We start from the raw sequence: 25,484 nt of genomic DNA, 5'->3' as shown, positions 1-25,484 counted from the left end.
ATTTGAAAACTAAATTCAATACTTAAATCAAATAATCATTTTCAAATAAAATTCATTTCAAATATACGTAAATATAAACTTCTTTTTCCCAAATTAATTTTTGATTATAACCAATCAAATTTAATCATTAAATGTCTAGCACTGAACCCAAATTACATAATTCAGATATATATATTATAATAAATACTAACTCAATATTTCATTTTAATACCGAATTCCCTCTAATCACCATATTCCAATTAAAAATTTTAAATTGGAAATTACAATTTACCAATTAAAAATTACAATTAGATATATACATTTTGTAATAACCCACCTTAACTAACCCAACAAAATTGAGACTACCAAAAAAAAACTTGGGAAATTTCCTTCAAAACATAATCAACTCTCTTCTTTGAAACTTGCATATCATTTTATAAGAAAAATCCCTCCCTTCCACTATCTAGAAAATTTAATTAAAAAGGAGATTCTTTTCCAATATTGGACTCATGCAAATTGATTAAACTTAGTGGAGGAGTTACATGCAAAGTGGTGGAGATTCCTCTAGAAGCTTCTTATTCTTCCTACAACATTTGCCATAATTGGGAGTGGAAAATAAATAAATAAATAAATAAAAATAATTATATTCTCCAAGTGTGTGTGTGTATTCATTTTTATTCTTTTATAACATTTATTCAATAATTTTAAATAGCTTAACCAAAAAATAATAGAATTGTACTTAAATCAAAAAGTGATAAAGGAGGGTTGTGACATCCTCCCCCCCTTAATTTGTGCATCATCCCGATGCACTTATTGAAAGCATCCAAAAAAAGTCTATAGTTCATGATTAAAACAAAAAGGGAAACAACTGCTGCATTTCCTTAGTATCTTCCCACATGGCATTCTTTTCATCATACTGGTTCCATTGTACTTTGCACTGATCAACCTCTCTGTTGCACAACTAGCACTGGCACCTCTTCAAGATTTTGAATGGCTCTATCATGATTCCTCCCATTTCCTGGACATGTAAAGCATCCCAATTCAAAATGTGTTTCTCATCATGTACATACTTTTTAAGAAGAGATGCATGGAAGACATCATGGATTCGGCTCAACTGGGGAGGTAAGGCCAACCGGTATGCAACTGGATTAATCCTTTCCAATATTTCAAAGGGTCCAACATAGTGAGGTGCAAGCTTGGTCTTTTTCCCAAACCTTATGGAACTCTTATGTGGCCTAACCCTTAGGAAGACTTTCTCTCCCACCTCAAATTCCCTTGGAGTCCTATTTTTGTCTGCATAACTTTTCTGCCTATCTAAGGCTTCCTTCAATCTTTGCCTAATTTCCTTAGTTTTCCTTTCCATTTCCTTCAACATATCTGGTCCAACAATTACTCTATCTTCAAGACTATCCCAACTCAAAGGTGTTCGACATGGTCTACCATACAATGCTTCGAAAGGTGCCATTCCCAAAGATGTTTGATATGTATTATTGTAAGCAAACTCTACCAGAGGTAGGTACTCTTCCCATTTCTTTTGTTGGTCCATGCAGTACATGCAGAGTAGGTCTTCCATAATCTAATTTGTCCTTTATGTTTGACCGTCGGTTTCAGGATGGTATGCAGTGCTAAAATTTAGTTGAGTTCCCAAAGTTGATTGAAGAATTGTCCAAAACCTTGAAGTGAATCTAGCATCTCTATCTGATATGATTTGCTCTAGCATTCCATGCAACCTAAATATTTCCTTAACAAAGCGCCTAGCCAAGGTAGGTGCATCATCCGTTAGGTTCCCTGGTATAAAGTGTGCCACCTTAGTGAGTTTGTCAATTACCACCATTATTGTATCATGCCTAGAAGGTGACGTGGGCAACCCTTGCACAAAATCCATGCTAATAACTTGCCACTTGTGTTGAGGTATATCATGTAACTATAACAATCTAGCTGGATGTCTATGTTCTTCCTTTACACTTTGACACTCCAAACACTTAGCCACATATTTGACTATGTCATTCTTCATCCCTTGCCAAAAGTATAACTTCTTTAGATCTGCATAAAGTTTGTTAACCCCTGAGTGCCCTGAATAAGGGGCATTGTGAGCCTCTAACAAGACTACTTCCCTTAAGTCTCCTGAATTAGGAATATAGATTATATTATTGTATCTGAGCAACCCATCTTCGTCTAATGTATACCCTTTAATCTTAGGATTGGTTGGATCGTGTTCTAATGTCAATTTGACTTGCTCATACCATGAGTCGTGACCCTGCTCATCCATTACTTACCTTTTGAAAGAAGTTTTGAATGTTGCTATAGTCATCAAGTGTCTCCTCCTACTCAAAGCATCTGCCACCCTATTTTCCTTCCCCTTAATATATTCAATTTCAAAATTATATTCACTTAGAAACTCTAACCACCTTCTTTATCTAGCATTTAAGTGGGGTTGTGTAAAGATGTACTTTAGTCCTTGGTTATCTGACTTTAACTTAAAGGGCTTCCCTAGTAAGAAGTGTCTCCATTTCTATAGGGCATGCACAATTGTTGCTAACTCTAAGTCATGGGGTGCATAATTAACTTCATGAGTCTTTAGCTTTCTAGATTTGTAATCTACTACCCCTTCATCTTGGACAAGTACTCCTCCTAAACCTTCAATAGAAGCATTAGTTACGACTATGAAGTGTCCATTCGGATCGGGTACTTTTAGAATGGGCGCTGAGGTTAGTTTTCCCTTCAAGATTTGGAATGCCTTATCACTTTGTTCTATCCACACAAACCTTTTACCCTTCCTTTGTAATGAGGTGATGGGGTTTGCTATTTTAGAGAACCCTTCTACAAACCTCCTACAGTAACCTGCTAGCCCCATAAAGCTTCTTACCTCTGAAACATTTTTAGGGATCGGCCATTCTACTATTGCCTTTATCTTATCTAGATCAACTGCGATTCCTTCCTTAGATATTATATGCCCAAGGTAGTGAATCTTTTCCTCGAAGAAGGCACATTTTGACAGTTTCCCATATAACTTATGTTCTCTCAACCTTTGCAAAACAATTTGTAGGTGTACTAAATGTTCCTCCTCATTCCTACAGTAAATCAATATGTCATCCAGAAATACCAAAACAAATTTATCCAAGTAGTCATGGAGTACACTATTCATTAGGTTCATAAATGCAGCTGGGGCGTTGGTTACACCAAAAGGAACTACTGTGAATTCATAATGCCCATATCTAGTCCTAAAAGCTATTTTTGGAATGTCCTCCTCCTTAATTCTGAGTTGATGGTACCCTGACTGGAGGTCTATCTTTGAGAAAACTGCTGCTCCTTTCATTTGTTCAAAAAAATCCTCTATTCAACGTAAGGGATACCTATTCTTTATTGTGACCTTGTTCAACATCCTATAGTCGATGCATAGTCTCAAGGTTCCATCCTTCTTCTTAACAAATAAGACTGGCACTCCCCATGGTGATACACTTGGCCTTATTAATCCCTTAGCTAAGAGTTCCTCCAATTGCATTTTGAGCTCTTGTAAATTAGTTGTGTTCATTTGGTAAGGTGCCCTTCATACTGGTTCAGCTCTTGGTAGAACTTTGATAGAAAAGTCAAACTTCCTTTTGGGGTGTAAGTCGGGTAACTCTTCTGAAAATACATCCTTGAATTCCTTTAAGAAAGGGGTATTTTAAAAAGTTGGGGTATTTTCCTCTTTTCCTTCATCAATTTCAACCATATAGATTAGGCCTCCTCTTCTTCTTTCCTTCTTTAATTGCATGGCTGATATGGTTTCTATATTAATGGGATTAAACTTTCCTTGGATTTTGACCCTTTTTCCCCCATCATCCAAACATTCAACAACTTTTCTATAGCAATCTACATTAGCTTGATGGTCTATCAACCAACTCATTCCAATAATTACATCATATAATCCTAGGGGTTCCACATAGAGATCTACCCTTGTTTCAAACTCAGGAAATTGTACCCTTGCCCTTGGCAAACACTTAGTTACTTCCCTAGTTTCCTTATCCCCATATTGAACCGTCCATGATGACTCCATTTGATTAAATTTTAATGCATATTTGCTTACTAATTCAGGTGAGATGAAACATTTAGATGACCCAGTGTCAATTAGAATTGAAATTGGTTGTTCAAATAGTGTACCTGTAGTTTCCACGGGAACATTCTGCTATCTTCCTCTTCGGTTCCTAACTGTTGCATGAATCCTTTGTTGGGGCCCTTGTTGGGGTTGATTGGCCCTAATCTGACCTTGCATCCTGGGACACTCTCTAGCAAAGTCATTTCTCCCACACATGAAGCATCCACCTAGAGGACCCCTCCTACCTTGATTCCTAGGGGGATCATTCCTTGTTTCATTGGCCCTGGGTGGATAAGTTACCATGTTATGCTCGTCATTCCTGTTATAGTTGCCTCTGTTATTATTTCCCCTATTATTATTATTTCCATTCCTTTGATATTGATTAGGAGGTGGCCTTCTTTCAGAAGAATTATTCCTTTGACCTTTGTTGAAGTTAGTGTTCCCATTGAATTCCTACTTCCTTTTAAATGAGTGGTTCCCATTATAGTTTCGCCCTACTAGTGTTTGAATCTTCCTCTCTTGCCTTAGGGACTTTTCAAGTACATCATTCATGTTTTTGGGTCCATGCATGTCGACCTCTGCCCCTATGTTGGTATTCAGTCCCAAAATGAACTTCCTTGCTTGGCCTTCTTCATCTTTTTGGTACATAGGCAAATACTTAAGCAATTTGGCAAACTTATCCCAATATTGTTGGACTAATAGGGGTCCTTGATGTAGATTGTGGAATTCTGTCACCTTCTCATCAAAGAACAATTGAGGGAGCCACCTTTTTCGAAAGTGGTGAACAAATTGATCCCATGTGATCGTATCCCTGCTATACCCATTTTGCTCCTTGGTGTTGGTCCACCAACTTGCTGCCTTCCCTGTGAGTTGATAAGAACCCCATAAGGCCTTGGTTGTTTCGCTAAAATCTCTTAGTTCAAAATAATTTTCCATTTAATTTAACCAATTCTCAGCTCCTTCAATGATTTGCCTCCCATCGAACTTAGGAGGGATGATTTTATTTAAGTCCTTGGAGAGCTCCAATATGTTATTTTCTTTTCTATTACCCACCATATTCCCTTGATTGCTACCAGGGTTTCCATTTTCAGTACCACTTTGATTTTCAAAGTCATTTTGCCTTTCCCTAAGGTCCTGCATTGATTGTTCCAAGAAGTTGATTTTATCTCTTTGCTCAATTAGAAGGTTGATTATAGCTTCGACCCCATCTTCGTTATTTCCTGGGTTATGTTGATCCCCTTCATGGTCTTCCTCATGGTTTTCTTCATGGTTTTCCTCATGGTTTTCTTCCCTTTGACTCCTAGTGGTAGTACGTCTTCCATTACCTCTTCCTCTTCCTCTTCCTCTAGCCATTCTAGGTTTTTACCTAAAAGTTAAATTATGTAGTTAGTTCTTGATTTAGGATTTTAATATTTAATTTCTACCATTGCAAAACATTCCCTTAGTTGTATAAATTGAATTGAGCACAAGGCCTAGATTTGAACCTTTCTCTGATACCACATGTAATAACCCACCTTAATTAACCCAACAAAATTGAGACTACCAAAGAAAAACTTGGGAAATTTCCTTCAAAACATAATCAACTCCCTTCTTTGAAACTTGCATATCATTTTATAAGAAAAATTCCTCCCTTCCACTATCTAGAAAATTTTATTAAAAAGGAGATTCTTTTCCAATATTGGACTCATGCAAATTGATTAAACTTAGTGGGGGAGTTACATGCAAAGTGGTGGAGATTCCTCTAGAAGATTCTTATTCTTCCTACAACATGTGCCATAATTGGGAGTGGAAAATAAATAAAAATAATTATATTCTCCAAGTGTGTGTGTGTATTCATTTTTATTCTTTTATAACATTTATTCAATCATTTTAAATAGCTTAACCAAAATATAATAGAATTGTACTTAAATCAAAAAGTGATAAAGGAGGGTTGTGACATATTTCACTGAAATGAAGATAAATTATTTAATTCTCAATTAAATTTATTTTCATTTCCTACTTTCAAATTCCCAAATTAACATAATATGTAATCCACTAATTAAAAAAATAAATAAAATTATATAAATAATTCATGAAAATGAAATTATTTTCTTCCCAATTTAAATCACTTGTTCATTTGAAATGAAAATCTTAATGAATTCTCAATTAAAACTATATCATTTTCTACCTCCAAAATAATTTTAAAATTATTTATACCACTAATATATATACCAAATACTACTTATTAAATGATATTTATTAAATTAACCAGTCAATAAAAACAAACTTTAAAAAAAACTTCATTTAAACATATAAAGTTTTAAGCCCACATGGGGCTAGCCCACCATGTGGGTATAGTGTTCCCATGTTAACAGTTAATTTGATTTTTTTTTTATATTTTCAAAGGTTATGAATTTTTTATTTCTTTTTATTTTTGTAAAAATCAAACTCCCATTGCCAGATTTATTTGGAAAATTTTCTGAGTGAAATAAGCAGGGAATGATTTTTTTATTTTTTTTGAAAACAAATTAACTTCTATGCAACTAAATTTGTGTCTTTTCCAAATTTTGACAACATATCCATACTAAAAATCAATTTACTCACAAATTGAAGCACAAATTTAAGAACAAAAATGAAGATTTCATTTCCAATCAAACAAACTAACTATCAAACCAGAGAGAATTCAAGAAATTCAGAGAGTTTCAAAATTCAACAATACCAAATCAAAATCAAAATCAACAAACCTGTAAATGCTTTCCTAGAAGACAAATTGTAGAAGAGCCATCCCAAATTCTTCAAGCAAATAAAAAACCCCCAAAATTTGTATGCAAATTTCTCCTCCAAATGCCCAAAAATTTCCATTCCAAAAATCACTCTCTCCAAAACTATTTTTCAAAACCTAGGTTAAAAAGGAAATTGTTTTGACCAAAAATCATTTTTTTGGTTTAAAATATTTTCCTCAAATAAAATCATTTTTCCAAACAACTCAATATGCAAAAATTGCTTTTCTGCCAAAATTGATTTTCTCAATTGAATTAAAACTAACATTCTTTTTTTTAAAATGCCAAAGAGGGTAAGATATTTCTATTTTCAAATACTATTTAACCTTTCCTTTCAAAATGCATAAACTTAATTAATTCATCATTTAAAAATTACCATTTAATCAAACTTGCTACAAACATGAATTTAGCAATTTGATTATTGATTAATCACACAAAGGGATCCTATTTAATTTAGTCCCTAAATTTGCTAATGCGTAAAAACACATTCAATATAATTTAAATACTAATAATTTAATGATCAATTTTACCACACGCACAACACGCAACCCAAGAAGGCCAAACAAATACACAACCCACATTCCCAACCAAAGGGGAAGACTAATGGACGACTGGTGATGCTCACTTGAGAACGACTAGGGTAAAATGAAGGGTCTTACAACTACCTAATCGAATACCTTAGGACCAATGAGGTACCCTCAAACTTGCGAAACCAAGTGGAGACGAACCTTGTACCTATGTGGTATTGTACCTGCAATCTCCTGCACAATGAACCACACATGTATACATATGTATTTTTTCAATGAAAGTGTTAGCCCGGGGTTAATAACACGAATCAAAAGAATGACTAATCATACATAATAATCAATGTGAAACCAATATTTACGAGTACACACATTAAGCATAATACTTGTCATAACATTACAACATGGTAAATCAACCATTCAAGAAAGCCACTTAAAAGTCAACCAAGGTCAACTTGGTCTTAAAATCTTATTAGGGCAGGGGTACTACAATACAGCCCAATTAGGCTCAAAATGATCTACAAAAAGAATGTGATGCCCACCTATAACTAGACATGGATGTTTTATATCTTGATGCTACTTTGAGGTTCTTTGCTCAAGTATGATGGAATGAACATTAATTTTTATTGTTACATATTAATTATGATTTTTTTGCTCATATAGAATAGTCTTATGTTGATAATCTTTATACTTAATGCAAAATTAGAAATACAATTTGGTTTAGTTGATATTCAATATCAACCTAGTATTAAAAAAGACTTAAAAGAATAAATTATGGTTATTTTGCCTATAATGGATGGAGATACTTTGTTTATATGATGACTAAAAAGCTCATGCTCCTTTGGATAGGATGCTATGTTGTACTAATGATTTTGACTAAGTGTGATCCTATCTTAGACTTGAGAGAACTGAGTGGCTGGAATCAAACCTCGTGACGAGAAGGTGACTACTTTTCTTATTTACCTTGCTCTATTACTTTGGAAAGAATCTGTGTCATAACCCTCATTTACCATTTTCAATTGCTACTACTATTGTTATTTCTATTATATCATTTTGAGGTTATGTTAGAAATGAAATTATTGAATATGATTATAATAATGAACACACACATAGAAAAACAATTTAAATAGAAATTATTAAATTCCTGAATTTCAAATAAGCATATGTGGTAGGAGAAATTGGAAGCTTGTAGAGGGAATCTTCATCCTCCATTTTCTTGCATGTAACTCCTCCATTTAGTGATCAATCAATTTTGCATGAGGATAATTTAGGAAAAAGAATCTCATTTTCAATTAATTCATTTCTTGGAAGAAATTTATCATGTTGCATGTTGATAGAAATAGGATTTCTTTTGTAATCATGTTTTATTGGTAGAATTGTTAAAGTTGTTTGAAGAAAATTCACCAAGTTGCAAGGAAGGATCTAGGAAGGACAACGAGAAGATTGGAGGGGATTCAACATCAAGCTTTGACAACCAGGTTCTCTTCTCTCGCTTTCCGTTAATTACACATGGAAAAAAATTGTATTATTAAAAAAATATATATATAGTTTCTATCATTTCTTTTAGATCTTCAAATATATAAAAAAATTTGATTGTTTAAAAAACAAGGTAAATTCCTTCTTCTTAATTAAGATAATTATTGATAAAAGTACCTTTCACATAATGCATGTAAAAGATATTTTTATTTTTTATTTATTTGATTTTCTTAGAAAAAAAAAGGAAAAGAAAGAAAGAAATCAGATTTTTTTTATGTTTTTGCTTTCTAATTTCTTTTTTTTATGAGTGCAAAAACAAAAGAAGAAGGAAAAAAAAATCATATTTAATTTATTTTTCTTTTGAGAATAAATTCATCTCTCTGTGATTTATTAAATAATGTTTGCATATGAATTATTGAAAAATTTCCTGAATATGAATCTGGTTCCTTCTTCTAAGAAATTAGGAATGTAAATTTTATTCTTTGTGATTTTATGATGATCACCTATGTATCTTGTTCTTTAATAGATTATTCTGTGAATTAAACTAATCTCTCTCTGGATGTGTTTTTGAACATTGAGTGCAAATTTTTATTTCTTTAGCTAAATCTTAGAATCAAACCTCTTTGAATATAAGTTGATCTTCTGTACATGAAGTTTATTTAATGTTTTCTTGTGAGCAACAAAAAAAATTTAAAAAAAAAAAAATCATGCCTCTCTCTCTCTGAATGTAGATTTGATCATTGTGTATATTTGGCTTACTTCCTCGTGAATGTATATTGCCCTTATGAGAGAAAATTTATCAGGAAAATTACAATTATGTCGAATGTGTGACAAATAATTCCCTACAAACCCCCTTCTGTAAAATCTTATTCATGAAATACATATAATTTCATCTCAACAAATATAAATATAACTCTGTGATTCTCTCTGTAATCTCTACCCTCTGTTTTTCAAGCATTATGTGCAAATTTATTTTCAATGAAATTCTATTCCTCTGAAATTTATTTTTCTTTTCCGTGTGAATCTATCTTTTCCCTGTGAATCTCTCTTGTGAAATCCTCTCCTGAGAAATTATAAAAAATATATATTTTTATCTCTGGAGAAAACAGTTGATTTTCTCTGTACCTGTTCATCTCTCTGTATATTAGGAAACAAAACTCTAAACCCATGTTCAAATTATATTTATATGTCTTTTAATATAAGTAAAGCACAAATCATTTATAATTTTTTTTTTTTTTTGTGATTGTAAATTATTTATATATATATATATTATTAATCATTATAAAAAAAGGGTATGTTAATGACACGCAGTTACATGCAAAAAAAAAAAAAAAAACCTTGTTGTTTCCGTTATTGAAGTTATTTATTTAGGAAGATTAAAGATCCTTTATTGAAAACATTCTTTATTTGTTTTTAAAAAAAAACCTTTTTCATGGGAAGTGGGTGGGGAAGCCTGCGGGCCCACTCCCCACTCCCCTTCCTCCTTTTTAGCCACCCTGTCATTAAAGTAAAGAACTTGTTTTTTTTAAGATTTGTTTGACATGCGTGAATTTAATTGGCATTTACTTGTATTTTGAAATATTTTAATCATTATGAAATTTGATTTCTATAATGTTAATAATATATTAAAATTTGATTTTTTTTTATTTGTTTAAAAGATTTAAAATAATCAATATAATAAATGATTAAGTGGTACCATAAGTTAATTCAATGTAAAATAATAATAATAAACTTATTTAATAAATACATGAAATATAATCTAAATTAGATGATTTATTTATAATTTAAATAGAGTTTGTTTATAAATTTCATTGATTAAGTTATAGTTTGGCTTTAGTAACCTTAAGAAAATTATAATATGAAATTTATTTGACTATTTATATAGTTGATATTGTTAACAAACTAACATACTTGTTTATACTTTCAATTAAAATTTTATAGTTTGGAGTTAACGATAAACAATATTTTCAATTTATTTTTGAACTACCTATTAATTAATAATTTGAAAAATTTGCTTACTGACCAAATTATTGTCGGTAAACTTTTACTTGGTTACAACCCACTCGTAATTTGGAATTATTTGGTTAGATTAGTTTTATTGGGGTTGTTAGCTGACATTTCAAATTCAATATGAATTATTAGTATATATATATCGCTATGATCATCAATCTAAATTTGATATGTTCATGCTTAGATGCATAGTCTTCGACCAATTAACTATTTCAAGCATCATGCAAGTTACATAATTGATGTATCATACAAATTACAAGAAGCTAGATATAAAGGTCATTCTCAAATTTGGATAGTAGTCTCTTAGTAGTAGTAGATTGAAATTTTTAAATAACAAAGTCATTTAAATTAGTCAAATATAATAGTAGTCAAATGTATCTCCTAACTCTAAGGAAACATAAGATTAGTAAAAGGAAGAGCTACGTTTAAGGAAGAGGCAAATTTCTTAGTTGAACTTCATAGTAAAAATCTATTTTGTTAGAATATTAATAATAATTGGGTAGTGGAGAAACTCTATTTGAAAACCAAAAGTTTTATCAATCTAAAGTCATTTAACTATGATTTTGACTTATCTCTTGAACCTCAAATCGAATACTCAACTTCTATTTTAAGTTTAATAGAACTTAGCTTCGAAGATTAAATGAGTTATGATTGTTATTAGGGAATCCTTACCTTAATATGTGCTTGAGAAACCTATTCCATGATGACTTAGTAGATTATACAACTATTTTAATTGAGAGAACCTATGAGCAAATCTTAATTCTCTTCTAAGAGTTTGTGATTAATAAGTTATTATTTGTAGAAAATATCCAAGGGATAAATGGATTCAAGTGGACAGTTATCTCCTTATAATATTGCATTAGTTCAAGAACCACTAGAAGAAGATTTAATTTATTAATTGCTATTATTTAGAAACCATAATCATATTGGTTAATTAAAAAGTAGATTGTTTGGATCATCTAAAAGTTATGTTCATATTGGTAAATGAAAATGAATTGATTGGAATTAGAAAGGAATCTTATTCATAACGATTGGTTGAAGGTATATTTATTTGAAATATTTAGGAGTCTTATTCACATTGGTTAATAAGCAGTTGGTTGATTTGGGATTATTCATATTGGATTCTCTTATTTTCAACATTGGTAATAAAAATATTGTGGATATCAAGGTTATTATTAAAAGGTTTCCATCAAACATGTTAGTAATAATTTCATTTCCAAAGTATTATTATTTGATGATTTCAAATTTCTTCAAACAATTATTAGGACTCATATTTTAAGCAAGGATTATCATTTGTAGAAAATGCTTAAAGAATTAATTTTTTATGTTACTCTAATTGGAATAATTAGCTGATTTAATGATAATATGGTTATTATTAAGCTTATCATTAAATAGTTCTTTTTCTTCCTTCAACAAATAAGTGATAAATTAATTTCCAAAGTTTCATTGTTTAATCATTTTCCTTAAGCAATCTAATACCTTTAAAATATTAAGAGTTGTACTCAAGAGTAATGGATGTTCCAAAACAATTTTATATTACAAGTGGATCTAGGTTCTTTTCATAAGTTATCTTTTACAAAGTATTAAGCAATTTGTACTTCATACATATTTAATCTAGCCTTAAAGTTTTAATCATGGTTTCTTTTCAAGAAAATGCTATTCCAAATAGTTGATTTGTTTATGCTCCTTTCAATTACTAAGTTAAAGCATGAAATAGTTCATTTCCATTATTATTGCTTCTCTTGATAATCATGAATTCAAAATTAATTTTGAGTTAGACAACTAAACAAGAAGAGTTGGAAACAATAAACCTTAACAGCGTTTGGTATCTACGGTGCCTCTAGGTCATGCTTACGGGTAATTTCATCATGTTGAACTACTGCACCTAACACCTAATAAAGCTCCATCAACTACATCTATGGAATCATCCCTATAAATCGTTGGGGAGTAATAAGGGACACTTGGAAGTTAAAATCCAAGGGGTGGGTGATCCCCCTTGGATCAATAAACTAATAAGATAATCTTTAAATGAATTTACATCCACTAGATAAACTTTAGTAAACCCCATTAGGGTTGTTTGAGTGAGATTCTCTTAAAACTTCGCTAAATCTTGAAGGTTATTTGATGATTTGATAATTGGATCAAGGGTGACGTTTATGATAGGTATTAGGACCTAGTTGTTTTAGGCCACAAGCAATAGGCCAACTTGAGTCTTTCCTTAAAGCTACCATCATGGGTAGCAACCGTAGAGAAACTGTCTGGGACATTGACCCTAGAAAGGGTTGCATACCCACCAAATAGTTTACATTAAACTATAGTTAGAAACCAGAACTACATACTTTACGCCTTGATCTCGTGCCGAAACGGGTATGTAGGCAATCTAGGGATGAAGTTGTCCCTTGTACTCAGGTGTTCGAGGATGGGGATTAGGATTTTGTGAGTAGTTTTTTTTCTCGAAGCTCCTTGGTCTTTTAATCAAATGGTGCAAATATTAATTGAAAGGTTAAAATTAATTCAATGCATACTCTAAACGAATCTCGTATGGATTCGCTTGACTTCCCGAGGCTTTAGGCCAAATTCTGAGGCAGAACTCAAGCTTGTTTATGTAATTACTTTTATATTCCTATGGATGGAGACCTCGGTGCACTCCTAGTAGGGGAGTGTAGTCTTTAGAGAGTGGCTCAGGACCCGGATGGTCCTGATGAGTCTAAAGTCTCTGGCCAGAGCATATCCTATTCTTATGAATAGATGCCTACCCTGTTTGGGTAGATGCCTATCCTAGATTGGATAGATGAAACCTCCTATCTCGTATGGATAGATTCCTAACCCGTATGGTTAGGTTCCTAACCCATATGGTTAGATGCCTAGTCCCGTATGGATAGATGCCTAACCCATATGGTTAGATACCCATCCCGGTTGGATGGATGCCTATCTCGTTTGGATAGATGTACCTGAGTATGTGATTGAATAAAAAAATAAGTAAGAATAAGAAATCAATATTTTTTATATATATAAAAAATAATCAGTTGAGATTTTGGATTAAGTTAAGTGGGTTATTACAATCTGACTAAGAGTAGAAATCAAGTATTATTGTTAATTTATCAAAATATGTGTTGGAATTTATGTTTTATCTTTCTTTAAAACTCTATTTAAAATGGTTATTGATAATTAGAAGGAAGAGACTTCTATATTTTATACTGGCCAAATAATACCATTGTCCCAATACACATTATAGATGTTAATGCAATAAATATCTAAGTAGTAACTTTTCTAGAGTTCGGAAGTCTAATTCCTTTACAATGATTACTATTAAACAATTGAGATTGGTATCTATGTTAATATCATTAACAAGAAGGATAATAATAATGAAAATATAGAATGTGAGATGCCCGCCCATTGATGGAAATTACAATATTATGATTAAGCAAGTGTGGAAAGTAAGCTAATGATTATAGTCCCAAGACTTACTTACCTTTATTTGAGTAGTAATTATTTAAGAAAAAGAAAGGGATCAGATGACATTGCCATCCATTTTAACTAAGGTTATGATTTAAATAAGTATATCACTTTTATATATGAAGGTTAGTTGGTTACCTTGTGAGTCCTCATGAAATATATAATTCCAAATACTAATGAGGTAATAAGCACTAATACCACCTCACTGTAATGGAATTGAAGAAAATTATTTAAGTGCATATATTTAGGTATTATATTTATATTTAACAGTAAGGTTTAGGAGTGGTCTAAGAAGTATTCATCCCATAAGAATGTAAATCCAAAGTATATTTAGATAAGATATAAATGAACCAATATTTCTACAATAATAGTATGGTTGGATATTTAAAGTTACATGAGAATGCAAGTACATGATAATTATGATGGTTTTATTCATATTGTTGTTATGTTAGCGTTCTTTACTTTATTACTTTATTAACAAATGAAATGACATTGTTAAGTTTAAACTTATTATATAGACAAAATTGGAATGGTTTCATTTACATAATAGTTTTATACCTTAATTAGTTTAAATTTATTTTACATAAGTTATAAGGACTACCATTAGTTTTCATATTGGATAATGGATTGACCATTGTGGAGATTGTGGGAGACATTAGATCTTATTAAAATGAAAAGAAGGGCTAATGCAAGTGAAAGTGAATTATGTTTAGACTTATGATTCATGACAACATGTTCGCTTAGGACGTCCTACCCACATGCTCACTAGGTCAAGTTGTACAGGTATGACCAAAACTCATAGAGCTTTGTTTCACTTCATAAATATATTTATACAAGGATAAGAATATTAATTCATTCAACGAAGGGTTATTCTATCTTGTTTCATCTTTTATGTTCTTTCTAGAGTCAATTAATAAACCATCCCTTCTTATTAGATATGCTTATGTAAAAAAAAAAAGAAATGGCAAACTTGAAGCTAAGAGATAGCAAAGTAAAAATATTTATAGGTAGTGAATTTTACCCAAATATGTGAATGGTGTGTTAGCAATATAAATTTATAATTAACTTTGTAGCAATGTATTTGTTATTTAAGGTGAAATGAATATAGAAGAGAGAATAATGCAGTGGTAGCTAAGATCATCTTAAATTCATCAATCATGTTGAATAACTAAACATCTAAAATAATAGTCTTGGAAACTAGAGATTTGACCAACATTTATGTCAACACCATGTTCTGCATTATGTCTTGGATATTAGAAATAAAATAGAGAATATTTTATAGTTTTATTTTCGTAACTGGTTACCGTTATTGTTTTGTATATATCTTATTAATGAACATTCATTGTAAATGAAACTTACCATTAATCTTCATCAATATCCCTTATTGTCACCAACTTCAAATAAATAATAAATATAAATAGAAGGATGATTTTAAACAATACTCTTTTCAACATATATATTACTCATTCCCCAAATGATATAAATATATTGAATAATATTTTCATACTTGATAGACATTCATTACAATAAGAATAAATGAACTTCGTAATACATGTATAAGACTGATTAATGGGTGAAATTACATTAAAAAAAAAGTAAGCGGGATAAGCAAACCGTATCCTCACCGAGTGTCATGTCAATTTCTCCTAACTGGAGGTAAGACTGCACGATATCTAAAACATTACATTAAATGATGAATGACTTCATAAATCTATATAGAATTGCTCATATAAATACTAGTAGTTGGAGAGATAAGGCGTAAGTTATTTTAAGGCACTGATTGTCATTATTATTCCATTTACTATGACTCTTAGTCAAGGCAGAAGCCACTATATTCATGTGAATGCAACGCCCATCCATACTGGAAAATAAATAATTTCATTGTTTAAGTTTCTATTATTAGATTTCTAATTGTCAATATATTCTTAATCAAGAATGTATATAGATCTATTAAAGTTTCCATGCATATATAATATTTTTAATTCCTTGAATCAATAGCATTCCCTATTGAATTGTACATTTATTTAATATTAGTTCAATTATTTTTATGATTTGAAGCATGGAGATTATTTAGGAAAAACGTCAAGAAATACTTAAATACTACTAAAATAATGAAGACTAGCTGAGTTATAAAGCTAAATGTATCTTCTAGTTATAAATGAGTTTGAATTAAGGTTTGTACATATAGATGTGGGACATATTCAGAATAAATAAATAAATTAAAAAGAATCATGGGATCTTGAAATCGTGTGATACACCCAAAGGATAAGATAGTGGCTATAAAGTATAAAATATCATTAGGATCCATTTCAAAGTCAAGGTATATTTAAGAACCTCTTCTACTCATGATGATGATGTTCTGGAAAGGTGGTCTTGGATGTTCTTTTACTACCATCCCTCTTTTCTTTAAACACTTTGGGTAATACAAGGAATTGAAATGTTGGAAGTGTATTTTTTATATTAACTTATGGTTATCTCCCCATGATTATATTAGGCGGATAGTATTTAATTTAAACTAAAGTTGTTTATTGATTTTGTAAATTATCAATTTATTCAGTAGGTATCATGTTTAATTATAAGAAAAGCCTTGTGCTAATTACTTGTTTTATCTCATATTGAGATGGATGACTTGAAAGGTTGAGAAGTAGGTGGGGATAATCTAGTTCCTAAAAAATAAAAATTGATTTATAAAAGGATATTGTCAATTATGGGATGCAATAAAATGGTTTTTTAATGTGGGGAATATGAAAATATATATTCATATCTATATAACTCATTTAAGTATTTAGCAACGAGGTATTATTTAATATTGAGTGTTTTTCCTTGAGTGTATAATGTGAATAGAGGCAAGATGAGAATAATGTAGGGAGGGTTCACTATGGGTGATCTAAATGATGATCTCTTGTAGCTCATAATCTTTATTAGTGTTGTACTTTAATGGGGATTGGTTGTTCTTACTTAAATGTTGGGTTACGGGTTGGATGGGAGGGTTGTGTGTGTCATCTTCTTGCTCCAAAATTAATTGAGAGATCCTTTATGTGTTTTTATTAATAACCTTAGACCTCAATATCCTTACTTCATTGACTTGTGAAAATTAGGGATGCTATTAAATTGGTGACTGTCATCTTAATGTTTAAAAGAGTCAAGCCTTATTGAAATGTGTTGGCATAGTATATCCTTAACCAGGATTTCGTCTATGCTTCACCTAAGTGGGTGGCAGTCGACGAGGAAACTATCTGGGGAAGTTGACCCTAGAAAGGATTGCATACCCACTCTTATACCATCATATTAGATGGGTTTTAAATTATGTTTATGAACAATAAGGTCTTTGCACCTTCACATAGTCAAGGCCATCATGAGGAGCCCCCAAGGCACTAGGTCTGGCCTTTAGGTCTTGGATGTCTGAGTTTTGATTGATCTTGCCACTTCTTCACAATATTACACATTCTCTATTCATCTGTGAAAATTAGTAAGTTGATCCAGTCAAAGTAATGATTCATGATAATCATGTACCTAACTTCCCTCTTATCTTGTGTTTGAATATCTAGACAAATAGACATCTTGCAAGTGCAAGTATAGGAGGTCAGGCAATCACATCATGAAGGAATGCAAGATAACTTGGGTAAGAAGGAGTTATATTGTGTTGGGAACTAAAGAAAGCATTAATTTATTGCTTATCATTTAATCCTATTTGAAATGATAACTTGTTATTTGCTATTGTTGCTCGAAGTGTACAATGTATTTTGTTGTGGTTAAAAAATATTAATAATATTTTGCCAAAATAACAAACTATGGTGTAACTCATTTATGTTTAGTTGCATTTATTAAGTGTGTACATTTTGGGAATTGTATTTCAATTGAAATAATACAATTTTTGTTCAAGTGAAAAAAAAAATTGTTAGTGTTGTGTCATGTTCACTTGGTTAAAAAGTGGGCATGACAAAGAGCACTAAGGAAAGTGCCAAATAGAGTGTGAAATTATAAAGGGATACAATTTTCAACACAACAATTGCATAGTAAAATAAATATTATAATTAAAATAAAATAATTATTAAATAATTCTAAAGTGAAGTAATCCAACTCTTAAATAAACTAGCATACCTATCTTTAAAAACTCTATGTAAAAGATTAGGAGAGATATCAATTTAAGGTGTCTAGATTATTTTTTTTTATATTCACTATCGTGGAATCTGGAGGTGTCCTTGCCGAAGCAAGACTAATCCCCCAGTGTGTACGACCCACTCACAAGGTAGAAACACACACAGAGTTAACACAGTCGGGGACTCGAACTCAAGACCATGGGGAGCATACCCACGCCTTAAGTTGCGATCCACGACCGGGTGAGCTAGGGCCGAAGCCCCTGTCTAGATTATTTTAATAAATAATGTGATGAAATATAAGCATGTTGAAAATGATATTTTAAAATCTTTTAGATATATTTCTCTACATATAGGTATGCTAGATTTTATTAATTTTGTATGTCAATGCTTAAATAGTTTTTAATTTTCTCATTCAAACAATTAAGCTCTACCCCTTGTTGCCATTGTAGTTACAACACAACATAATAAAAATAAATATAAAATAAAATAAAATAATTTAAATCCTATATTATTTTTAGATTTCTTAGATAGATATATTTAATATTTCAATCCCCAAAAGGAAGTAAGCAATCAACACCAAATGTAGTATGATGCAAACAAGCACACATTGGTTAAGCAATCTTATGGTAACCAACCCACATTGTGCCATCATCAAAAGAAGATGACACGGCCACAAAACACACCCAATGCCTACCACCTCTAGACAACCTAGAGGTCAAAAACCTAACAACCCCCAAATAATATACCTCAATATGATCACAAGTAAGGTTTCCAATCCAAATAACCTTAGGAAGAGCAGGAGAAACCAAAAATATAGTAATCACCTCCATAGGAATTGTGTACATATAACCCTCCACTGAGGCCAAAGAACACAAACCAAAAGTGGAAAACCCAGAAGTCATAGACGATACCCCGAAAGGAGAAAGGGTTGAACATCCTCCAAACAATACATAGTACCCATGGAAGATAGAGAGCCCATCAACAAGCCCCTCTATAGAAGAAAAATGACTAATAGTCACAAAAAAGGCAGCAATAGTATGGAGGAATAGAACATAAAGCTCTCCAAATTTAGGTGCACAAATGAAGAGAAAGAGGAAAGCCTTGTACACAAGTAGTCCACAAACTACAACAGGTAGGAAGAGAGCAAGGAGTCTTCAAGAAGAGACAACAAGCCCATGTAAGAGAAAGTAGATGCAACCCAAGAAGACTCCCGCCAAAGATCACAATCCAAAAAATCCCAAGAAGAATAGGGACCACACCTCCACCACCCATAATGGATCACTGCGAAGATGGGCCGCAAGATACACAAAGTAGTGAAGCACAGTCTACCACAAACCTCATGACAAAGTGGATAGCCCCAAATGATGAAAACCTCTATAGGAATAGTAAATAAGACCCATAAACTAGTCTAGGAAAGAAGAATTGCTAGATTGAGGGCCAAAACCCCTCAACCACACACTTGAGGCAAAGGAAGAAGTCTCCCACAAACCAAGAGTAGAGAACCCTATAAAACAAGATAGAACCAAGAACCCCAAGACTAAGAATACCTAGAAATGGGCCAAAGCTCCAACCATGTAAAAATACACACCATGGCCATCACCATCATCATTCCCATCTCCATCCCCATCACCTTCCTTTTCCTCCCTTGAAACCTCCCCTCCTCCTAAAACTCCAGCACTCTCCTTCCCCATCTCCTAAATGGTTAGTTTAATTAACATGTTTATCTATTAAATGTTATAATAATAAAAAATTTAAATCATCACAACATTACAATTACAAGGCAAAATATATTTTTATTATAATATCTCAAAGGCAAGAACTATAACCATATCTTATGGGCATAGGTGAGGTCATGTTGATATATCAAAAGAGATTGATGAGCTAGGTCTCAAGGATCTCGATTGTGTAGCAACTGTGTGGCTTAGGGACTGAGCAACATGCAGATGGCATTAGCCCTTTTCGCCACTTTTTGCCACTTTTTGCCACTTTTTGCCTCTTTTGATGGCCATGATGCTTCTAGCTTGATGGATTCTAGCATGTTCCCATACTTGAGGTGGATATTCCCCATATTTGTTTTCTACAATCTATTGCTGCAAACTAGAGGAGGGTGTTGTCGTTTGCTCAAAGCCTATTAATGATGTTTTTTCCCCATTGATGTGTAAGGTAAACTTTTGTTGTGGCTCCCACCCCTTCTACCATTGCTACTCTCACCACTTAGTGACATTTTATGTTTAGTAATATATGATCTTAACCCCATTTCATTTTTGGTTTTCATTTTGATTTTAAAATTCTTTTTACCATTCACCTTTTTCAAAAATAAGATATATTATTTTTTATTTTTTTTAAATAATAAAGATTGTATTCACTCAAAAAAATACTATAATGCTACAAAATGCTTACTTAATTTTGAAGATTTTATGATCAAAACAGATCAATATACCATTTATTACAATATATATAAACTAAACTTTATATGCACAAATCTAAATAAAAAATTTATTAGAGTCCTTCAAATAAATAAAGTTCTAAGACTCCTATATATTCCACAATTCATAGTAAAAGCAAAGACTAATGCATTGAATAAAATAAAAATTGTATATCCCCATTACAAGTCCTCTAGTAAGTCAACTAAAAATAGATAAAATACAAAAGTATCACTTTAAGATAGCTACCAGCACACCTAAATTCATTGGTGTATAAGGTAAACTCTGGTTGTGGCTCCCACCCTTTCTACCATTGCTACTCTCACCATCTTTTTACCATTCACCTTTTTCAAAACTAAGATATATTATTTATTTTTTTTCAAAATAATAAAGATCGTATTCACTCAAAAAAAATACACGCACAAATCTAAATAAAAAATTTATTACTGCCCTTCAAATAAATAAAGCTATAAAGACTCCTATATATTCCACACTTCAAAGCAAAGACTAATGCATTGAATACAATAAAAATTATATATCCCCATTACAAGTAAATCAACCAAAAATAGATAAAATACAAAAGTATCACTTTAAGATAGCTACCAGCACACCTAAATTCATTATGCTCACGGCATAAGTAGTAAGACATTAAGAATAGAAATTAAAATAGAAACAGTATAAGGATTTTCTTGCCTTCTTAGCACTCCTAAGACATGTTGTATCGCCCACAGACTCTCTTTCGCTGGAAATTACTATGAAGCAAACGCCAAAGTATGTCCTTTCCACAAATGAAAGAGATCGTTCCGCCAAAAGAAATGCCAAATCCCAGACCCAATGCAACCAGTGACACGTGTTCTTCCACGATACTCAGCAGTGGCCTCTCCTCCTTCCCTCTTGTTGAAGTTTCGTTATTTTGTTGGCACTTTTGCAAGGGGCGCCCACACAAACACGGAGGATTTTCCAGGAAAGAAGTCTCGTTGAAAGTGTCAAATTGCGTTCCACTTGGTATCCTTCCACACAGTCTGTTGAATGAAACATTCATGACCGCCAACATAGTCAGTTTAGATAGATCCTGAGGAATTCTTCCACTTAGGCCATTTCTAGACAAGTCTAGCTGCTCCAAAGAAGAGATATTTCCAAGAGATGGTGGTATTTTACCCTCCAGTTGGTTTCCAGACAGATTTAGCAGTCTCAGACCAGTCAGACTTCCCATGCTCTCTGGTATTTCCCCGCGGAGATAATTGTTTGATAAGTCTAATATGGTGTTTCCTGCCATTACATATTCCAGGCGGTACTCATGTCCCTTTGCTGCAATCGTCATATCCTGGTTAATTTTTGACTTGGTTACTTGTGGAGCAACAAAGCCCTGGAGATTTTGGAGATGGGAGGGAATGTTCCCAACGAATCTATTGTTGGACAAATCTAGCAGCTGCAAGTTGGTGAGATTTGTGATCCATGCGGGAATACGTCCTTCAAGTGCATTGTATGCTAGGCTCAAAACTCTCAACTCTTGTAAATTGGCAACATACTCAGGAAGCTCACCTGTCAATTTGTTCTCCCTGAAATCCAAGAGTTGAAGGTGCCTACAGTTGGCCAAGGATGCAGGTAAATCTCCAGTGAAGCTGTTAGAATGAGCAGACACAATTTTCAATGAATACGGAAATTTTAATTCTAGATCTCCATGCAATGAATTGTTTGACAGATTCAGCTTCCACAGGGATGTAGAAATATTCATTGATTTTGGAACTGTACCATAGAATCTGTTGAAGCTCAGATCCAAATATTCTAGAACAGTGACATTGAAGAATGATTCTGCTAGTGTGTCTTCAATCTGGTTTCCCTCTAAGGCAAGAGTTGAGAGAGGAAGATGGAATACGCTTCTCGGCACCATCCCAGTAATTCTGCTCCATCCGAGATCTAGCCACTGGAGACTACTACAGTTCCCTATTTCTGGAGGAATAGAACCCTCAACCTTAGTTGTATAGATTGATAACTGTCCAAGTCCTCTCAAATTCCCCAGCTCAGGTGGTATAGTTCCTGACATTAAAGAATTATCCCCCAAAAACAAAACATTCATGGAAGAGGAATTACCTAAGATTGGAGGAATCCTGTTTTCCAATCTGTTAGACTGCAGGTAAAGGTATTCTAATAGCTGAAGCGAACCCAGTTCTTGGGGAATGCTCCCTGTAAGGCTGTTGTGAGAGAGTGCTATAAAGAACAATTGGGTACAGTTGCTAAGAGAAGGTGGGATATGACCGCTTAGCGAGTTTCCTTCCAAGTAGATATAACTTAGATATCTTAACAAACCCAAAAAAGAAGGGACTGAACCGGTGAGATTGTTATAGCCAATGAAAATACCTTGGAGAGAAGTGCAATTGCTCATAGATGTGGGAATTGTTCCGCCAAGACGATTGTTGGACAACCGGAGGTACTCCATCTTGCGCAGGCCACCAAATTCTGTTGGTATACTCCCTGTGAGGTTGTTGTGTGAAAGCCTAATCCACTGAAGCAACGTGCAATTAGCCAGAGTTTTAGGGATAGATCCCCACAGCAGATTCCCGCTGAGGTCAAGAAACCCTAAAACTTTGAGCTGCCCAAGTTGTTGGGGAATTTTCCCAGTGAGATTATTAGCTGATAGATTCAAAGTGCGCAACAAGGAGAGATCTCCTAGGGACGGTGAGATGGTACCTTCCAATCCCGAGTTAGGGAGGGTGATGGAGACTACTCTTTTTGTGTGTCTTCTGCACCAAATACCGTTCCATGAACACACCTTGTCTGCTTTGTCAGCAGTCCAGCTTGAGAGGAATTGATTTGGGTCATTTGTAATGGCTTTCCTGAAGGACAAGAGAGCTTCAACGTCTTTCCCATCGCTTCCACCACCGCTCCATTTGGATTCTTCCACCAGAAGTCTCTCGTCCATTTTATGGCGACATATATCTAGCTTATTCTCCCGGTAAGAATACGAGCTGTTGGTGTAATCAAGGGCTGCAGTGGGAATCGTAATTGGCAATGCCAAGCAGAGACTATACAAAAGAACTGCTAACTTCATTGACCTTTCCTCCATTTCCACTTCGAAACTTTCAATTTTTAACACACCAGGTCTTAGACTGGGAGATCGCAATACTTTCTTTCTTCTATATCATCACCAGCTTTGATACTTGGGCAAATTGAGCAGCAAAATTTTATGTTGCCCACAGGAAGTCAATTACCTTATCAGGAGCACATTGACTAAATCAGTGTTGAGGTATTTGCCACGCGGATGTGCTCGTGACCTGCATTAAAGCACAAAACGACGCAACAACTGTGAAGGTTGATTTTTCCATAACCCGTGATGGAGAGAATCATAATACTGGTGGCAACGGATAGGGTTTATCGTGATCAAGGATATTTTATTTTATAATTATTTACGAGCAGTTGTACGGGGAGTGCCTGCAACGGACAGGGTTTATCGTGATCAGGGGTGTTATTATGTTATTAGTAGTTGGCGTGGGGAAAACTATTGGAATGAGTGTTGTCTTTCTTTTTTTCCCTATTTTTTTTGGGCCAGTAAAATAATTAGTTAGAACCAAACACAAGGTTGAGCTTTGCAAACAACCTTTTCCTTTTTTTTCCCTGTTCACTTGTTGGGTATATATAATCTAGTTGTTTTTTTTCTTTTTTGGGGGGGTGGGTGTGGGGGTATTAATGGTATATTTTTTTATTTTATTTTTTTGTATAATTATAAGTATTTTGTCACAATAATGGCTTGCGAATATGAATGTCTAATCTTTGCTTACAAGATGGCAATGTATGTGATTGTTTTGTATTTGTATGGGTGAGGGAATTTTAAAATTGGAGAAGTTTGTAATCGATATATTATGTGTTTAATTGACCTTTAATTAATTATAGATCAGAAATTTTAACAATAATTTTACTATTAATATTATGAATTGTGGGATTGGGCCCCACTTGTTAATTTAAAATAATTATATGAATTGAAAAATTATTTTAATATCTCATTAATTATCTATATATAATTTAAAACAAGCTAATCTCTAACAAAAGGCAAGTTTGATTTCAAGTAAGCCTTGTAGAAAATTAAAAATGCATTGAGGTAATTATTGAATATTAGGCGTGATTAAACATCAATAATAGATACATAAAAGGTAATTGACTTGTTTTAAGTTGACTAGTTGTGTTAAACAAAAGAAGTCACAAAATTGTAAGATGCGGAGTAAGAGAGAACCATCATTAAACAATACCTATGAGAAGTGTATACTTAAGGAGAAGGAAATATTTAAGGAACCTGCAAGTGAGAGAGCATTTAATGAGTTAGTAATTGTAAACATGTAGTGAATTTTAATTAAAAAGGATAGTGGGAAAGAGAAGAATTGGTAATTTAAAAAATGAAGTAAATTGAATTGAACAGGAAATTGGGAAAGAATCGAAAAGGAGTAGAGCAAAAGTAAAGGAATTATAAATTCAATACTTGTAACAAATCGTTACCTCTGTTTGGGATGAATATTGCTTTAGTAGACACTGTGATCTTAGAGATAGCTGATGAAGGTCAAGCTATGTGGCATTTAAAGAACATTTAATATGTAAGAATTTGATATATAAAATCAAAGTAATATGAAAATAATGGGAAGTAATTAATAAAGGTTAATAAGAAAGCAGATAAGTGGTGAAAAAATATAGAATAT

The 25,484-nt window shown here is 32.8% G+C and overlaps 1 protein-coding gene across 1 annotated transcript; it reads right to left on the bottom strand.

Moving 5' to 3' along the window:
- Nucleotides 1-21,508: 21,508 nt before the first annotated feature.
- LOC131079613 (LRR receptor-like serine/threonine-protein kinase GSO1) lies at nucleotides 21,509-23,866 on the bottom strand. Its single transcript, XM_058017618.2, has one exon. The coding sequence runs from the start codon at nucleotides 23,864-23,866 to the stop codon at nucleotides 21,509-21,511; it is 2,358 nt and encodes a 785-aa protein (XP_057873601.2).
- Between the last annotated feature and the right edge of the window lie 1,618 nt (nucleotides 23,867-25,484).

The sequence above is a fragment of the Cryptomeria japonica genome, chromosome 1 (assembly GCF_030272615.1).
Source record: "Cryptomeria japonica chromosome 1, Sugi_1.0, whole genome shotgun sequence".
Classification (NCBI taxonomy): domain Eukaryota; kingdom Viridiplantae; phylum Streptophyta; class Pinopsida; order Cupressales; family Cupressaceae; genus Cryptomeria; species Cryptomeria japonica.
Note: the sequence above shows the minus strand (reverse complement) of the source record. Positions and strands in the feature narration are given on the sequence as shown.

Coding starts and splice junctions, on each gene's coding strand:
- LOC131079613 (XM_058017618.2), bottom strand. CDS start 23,866: ATGGAGGAAAGGTCAATGAAGTTAGCAGTTCTTTTGTATAGTCTCTGC.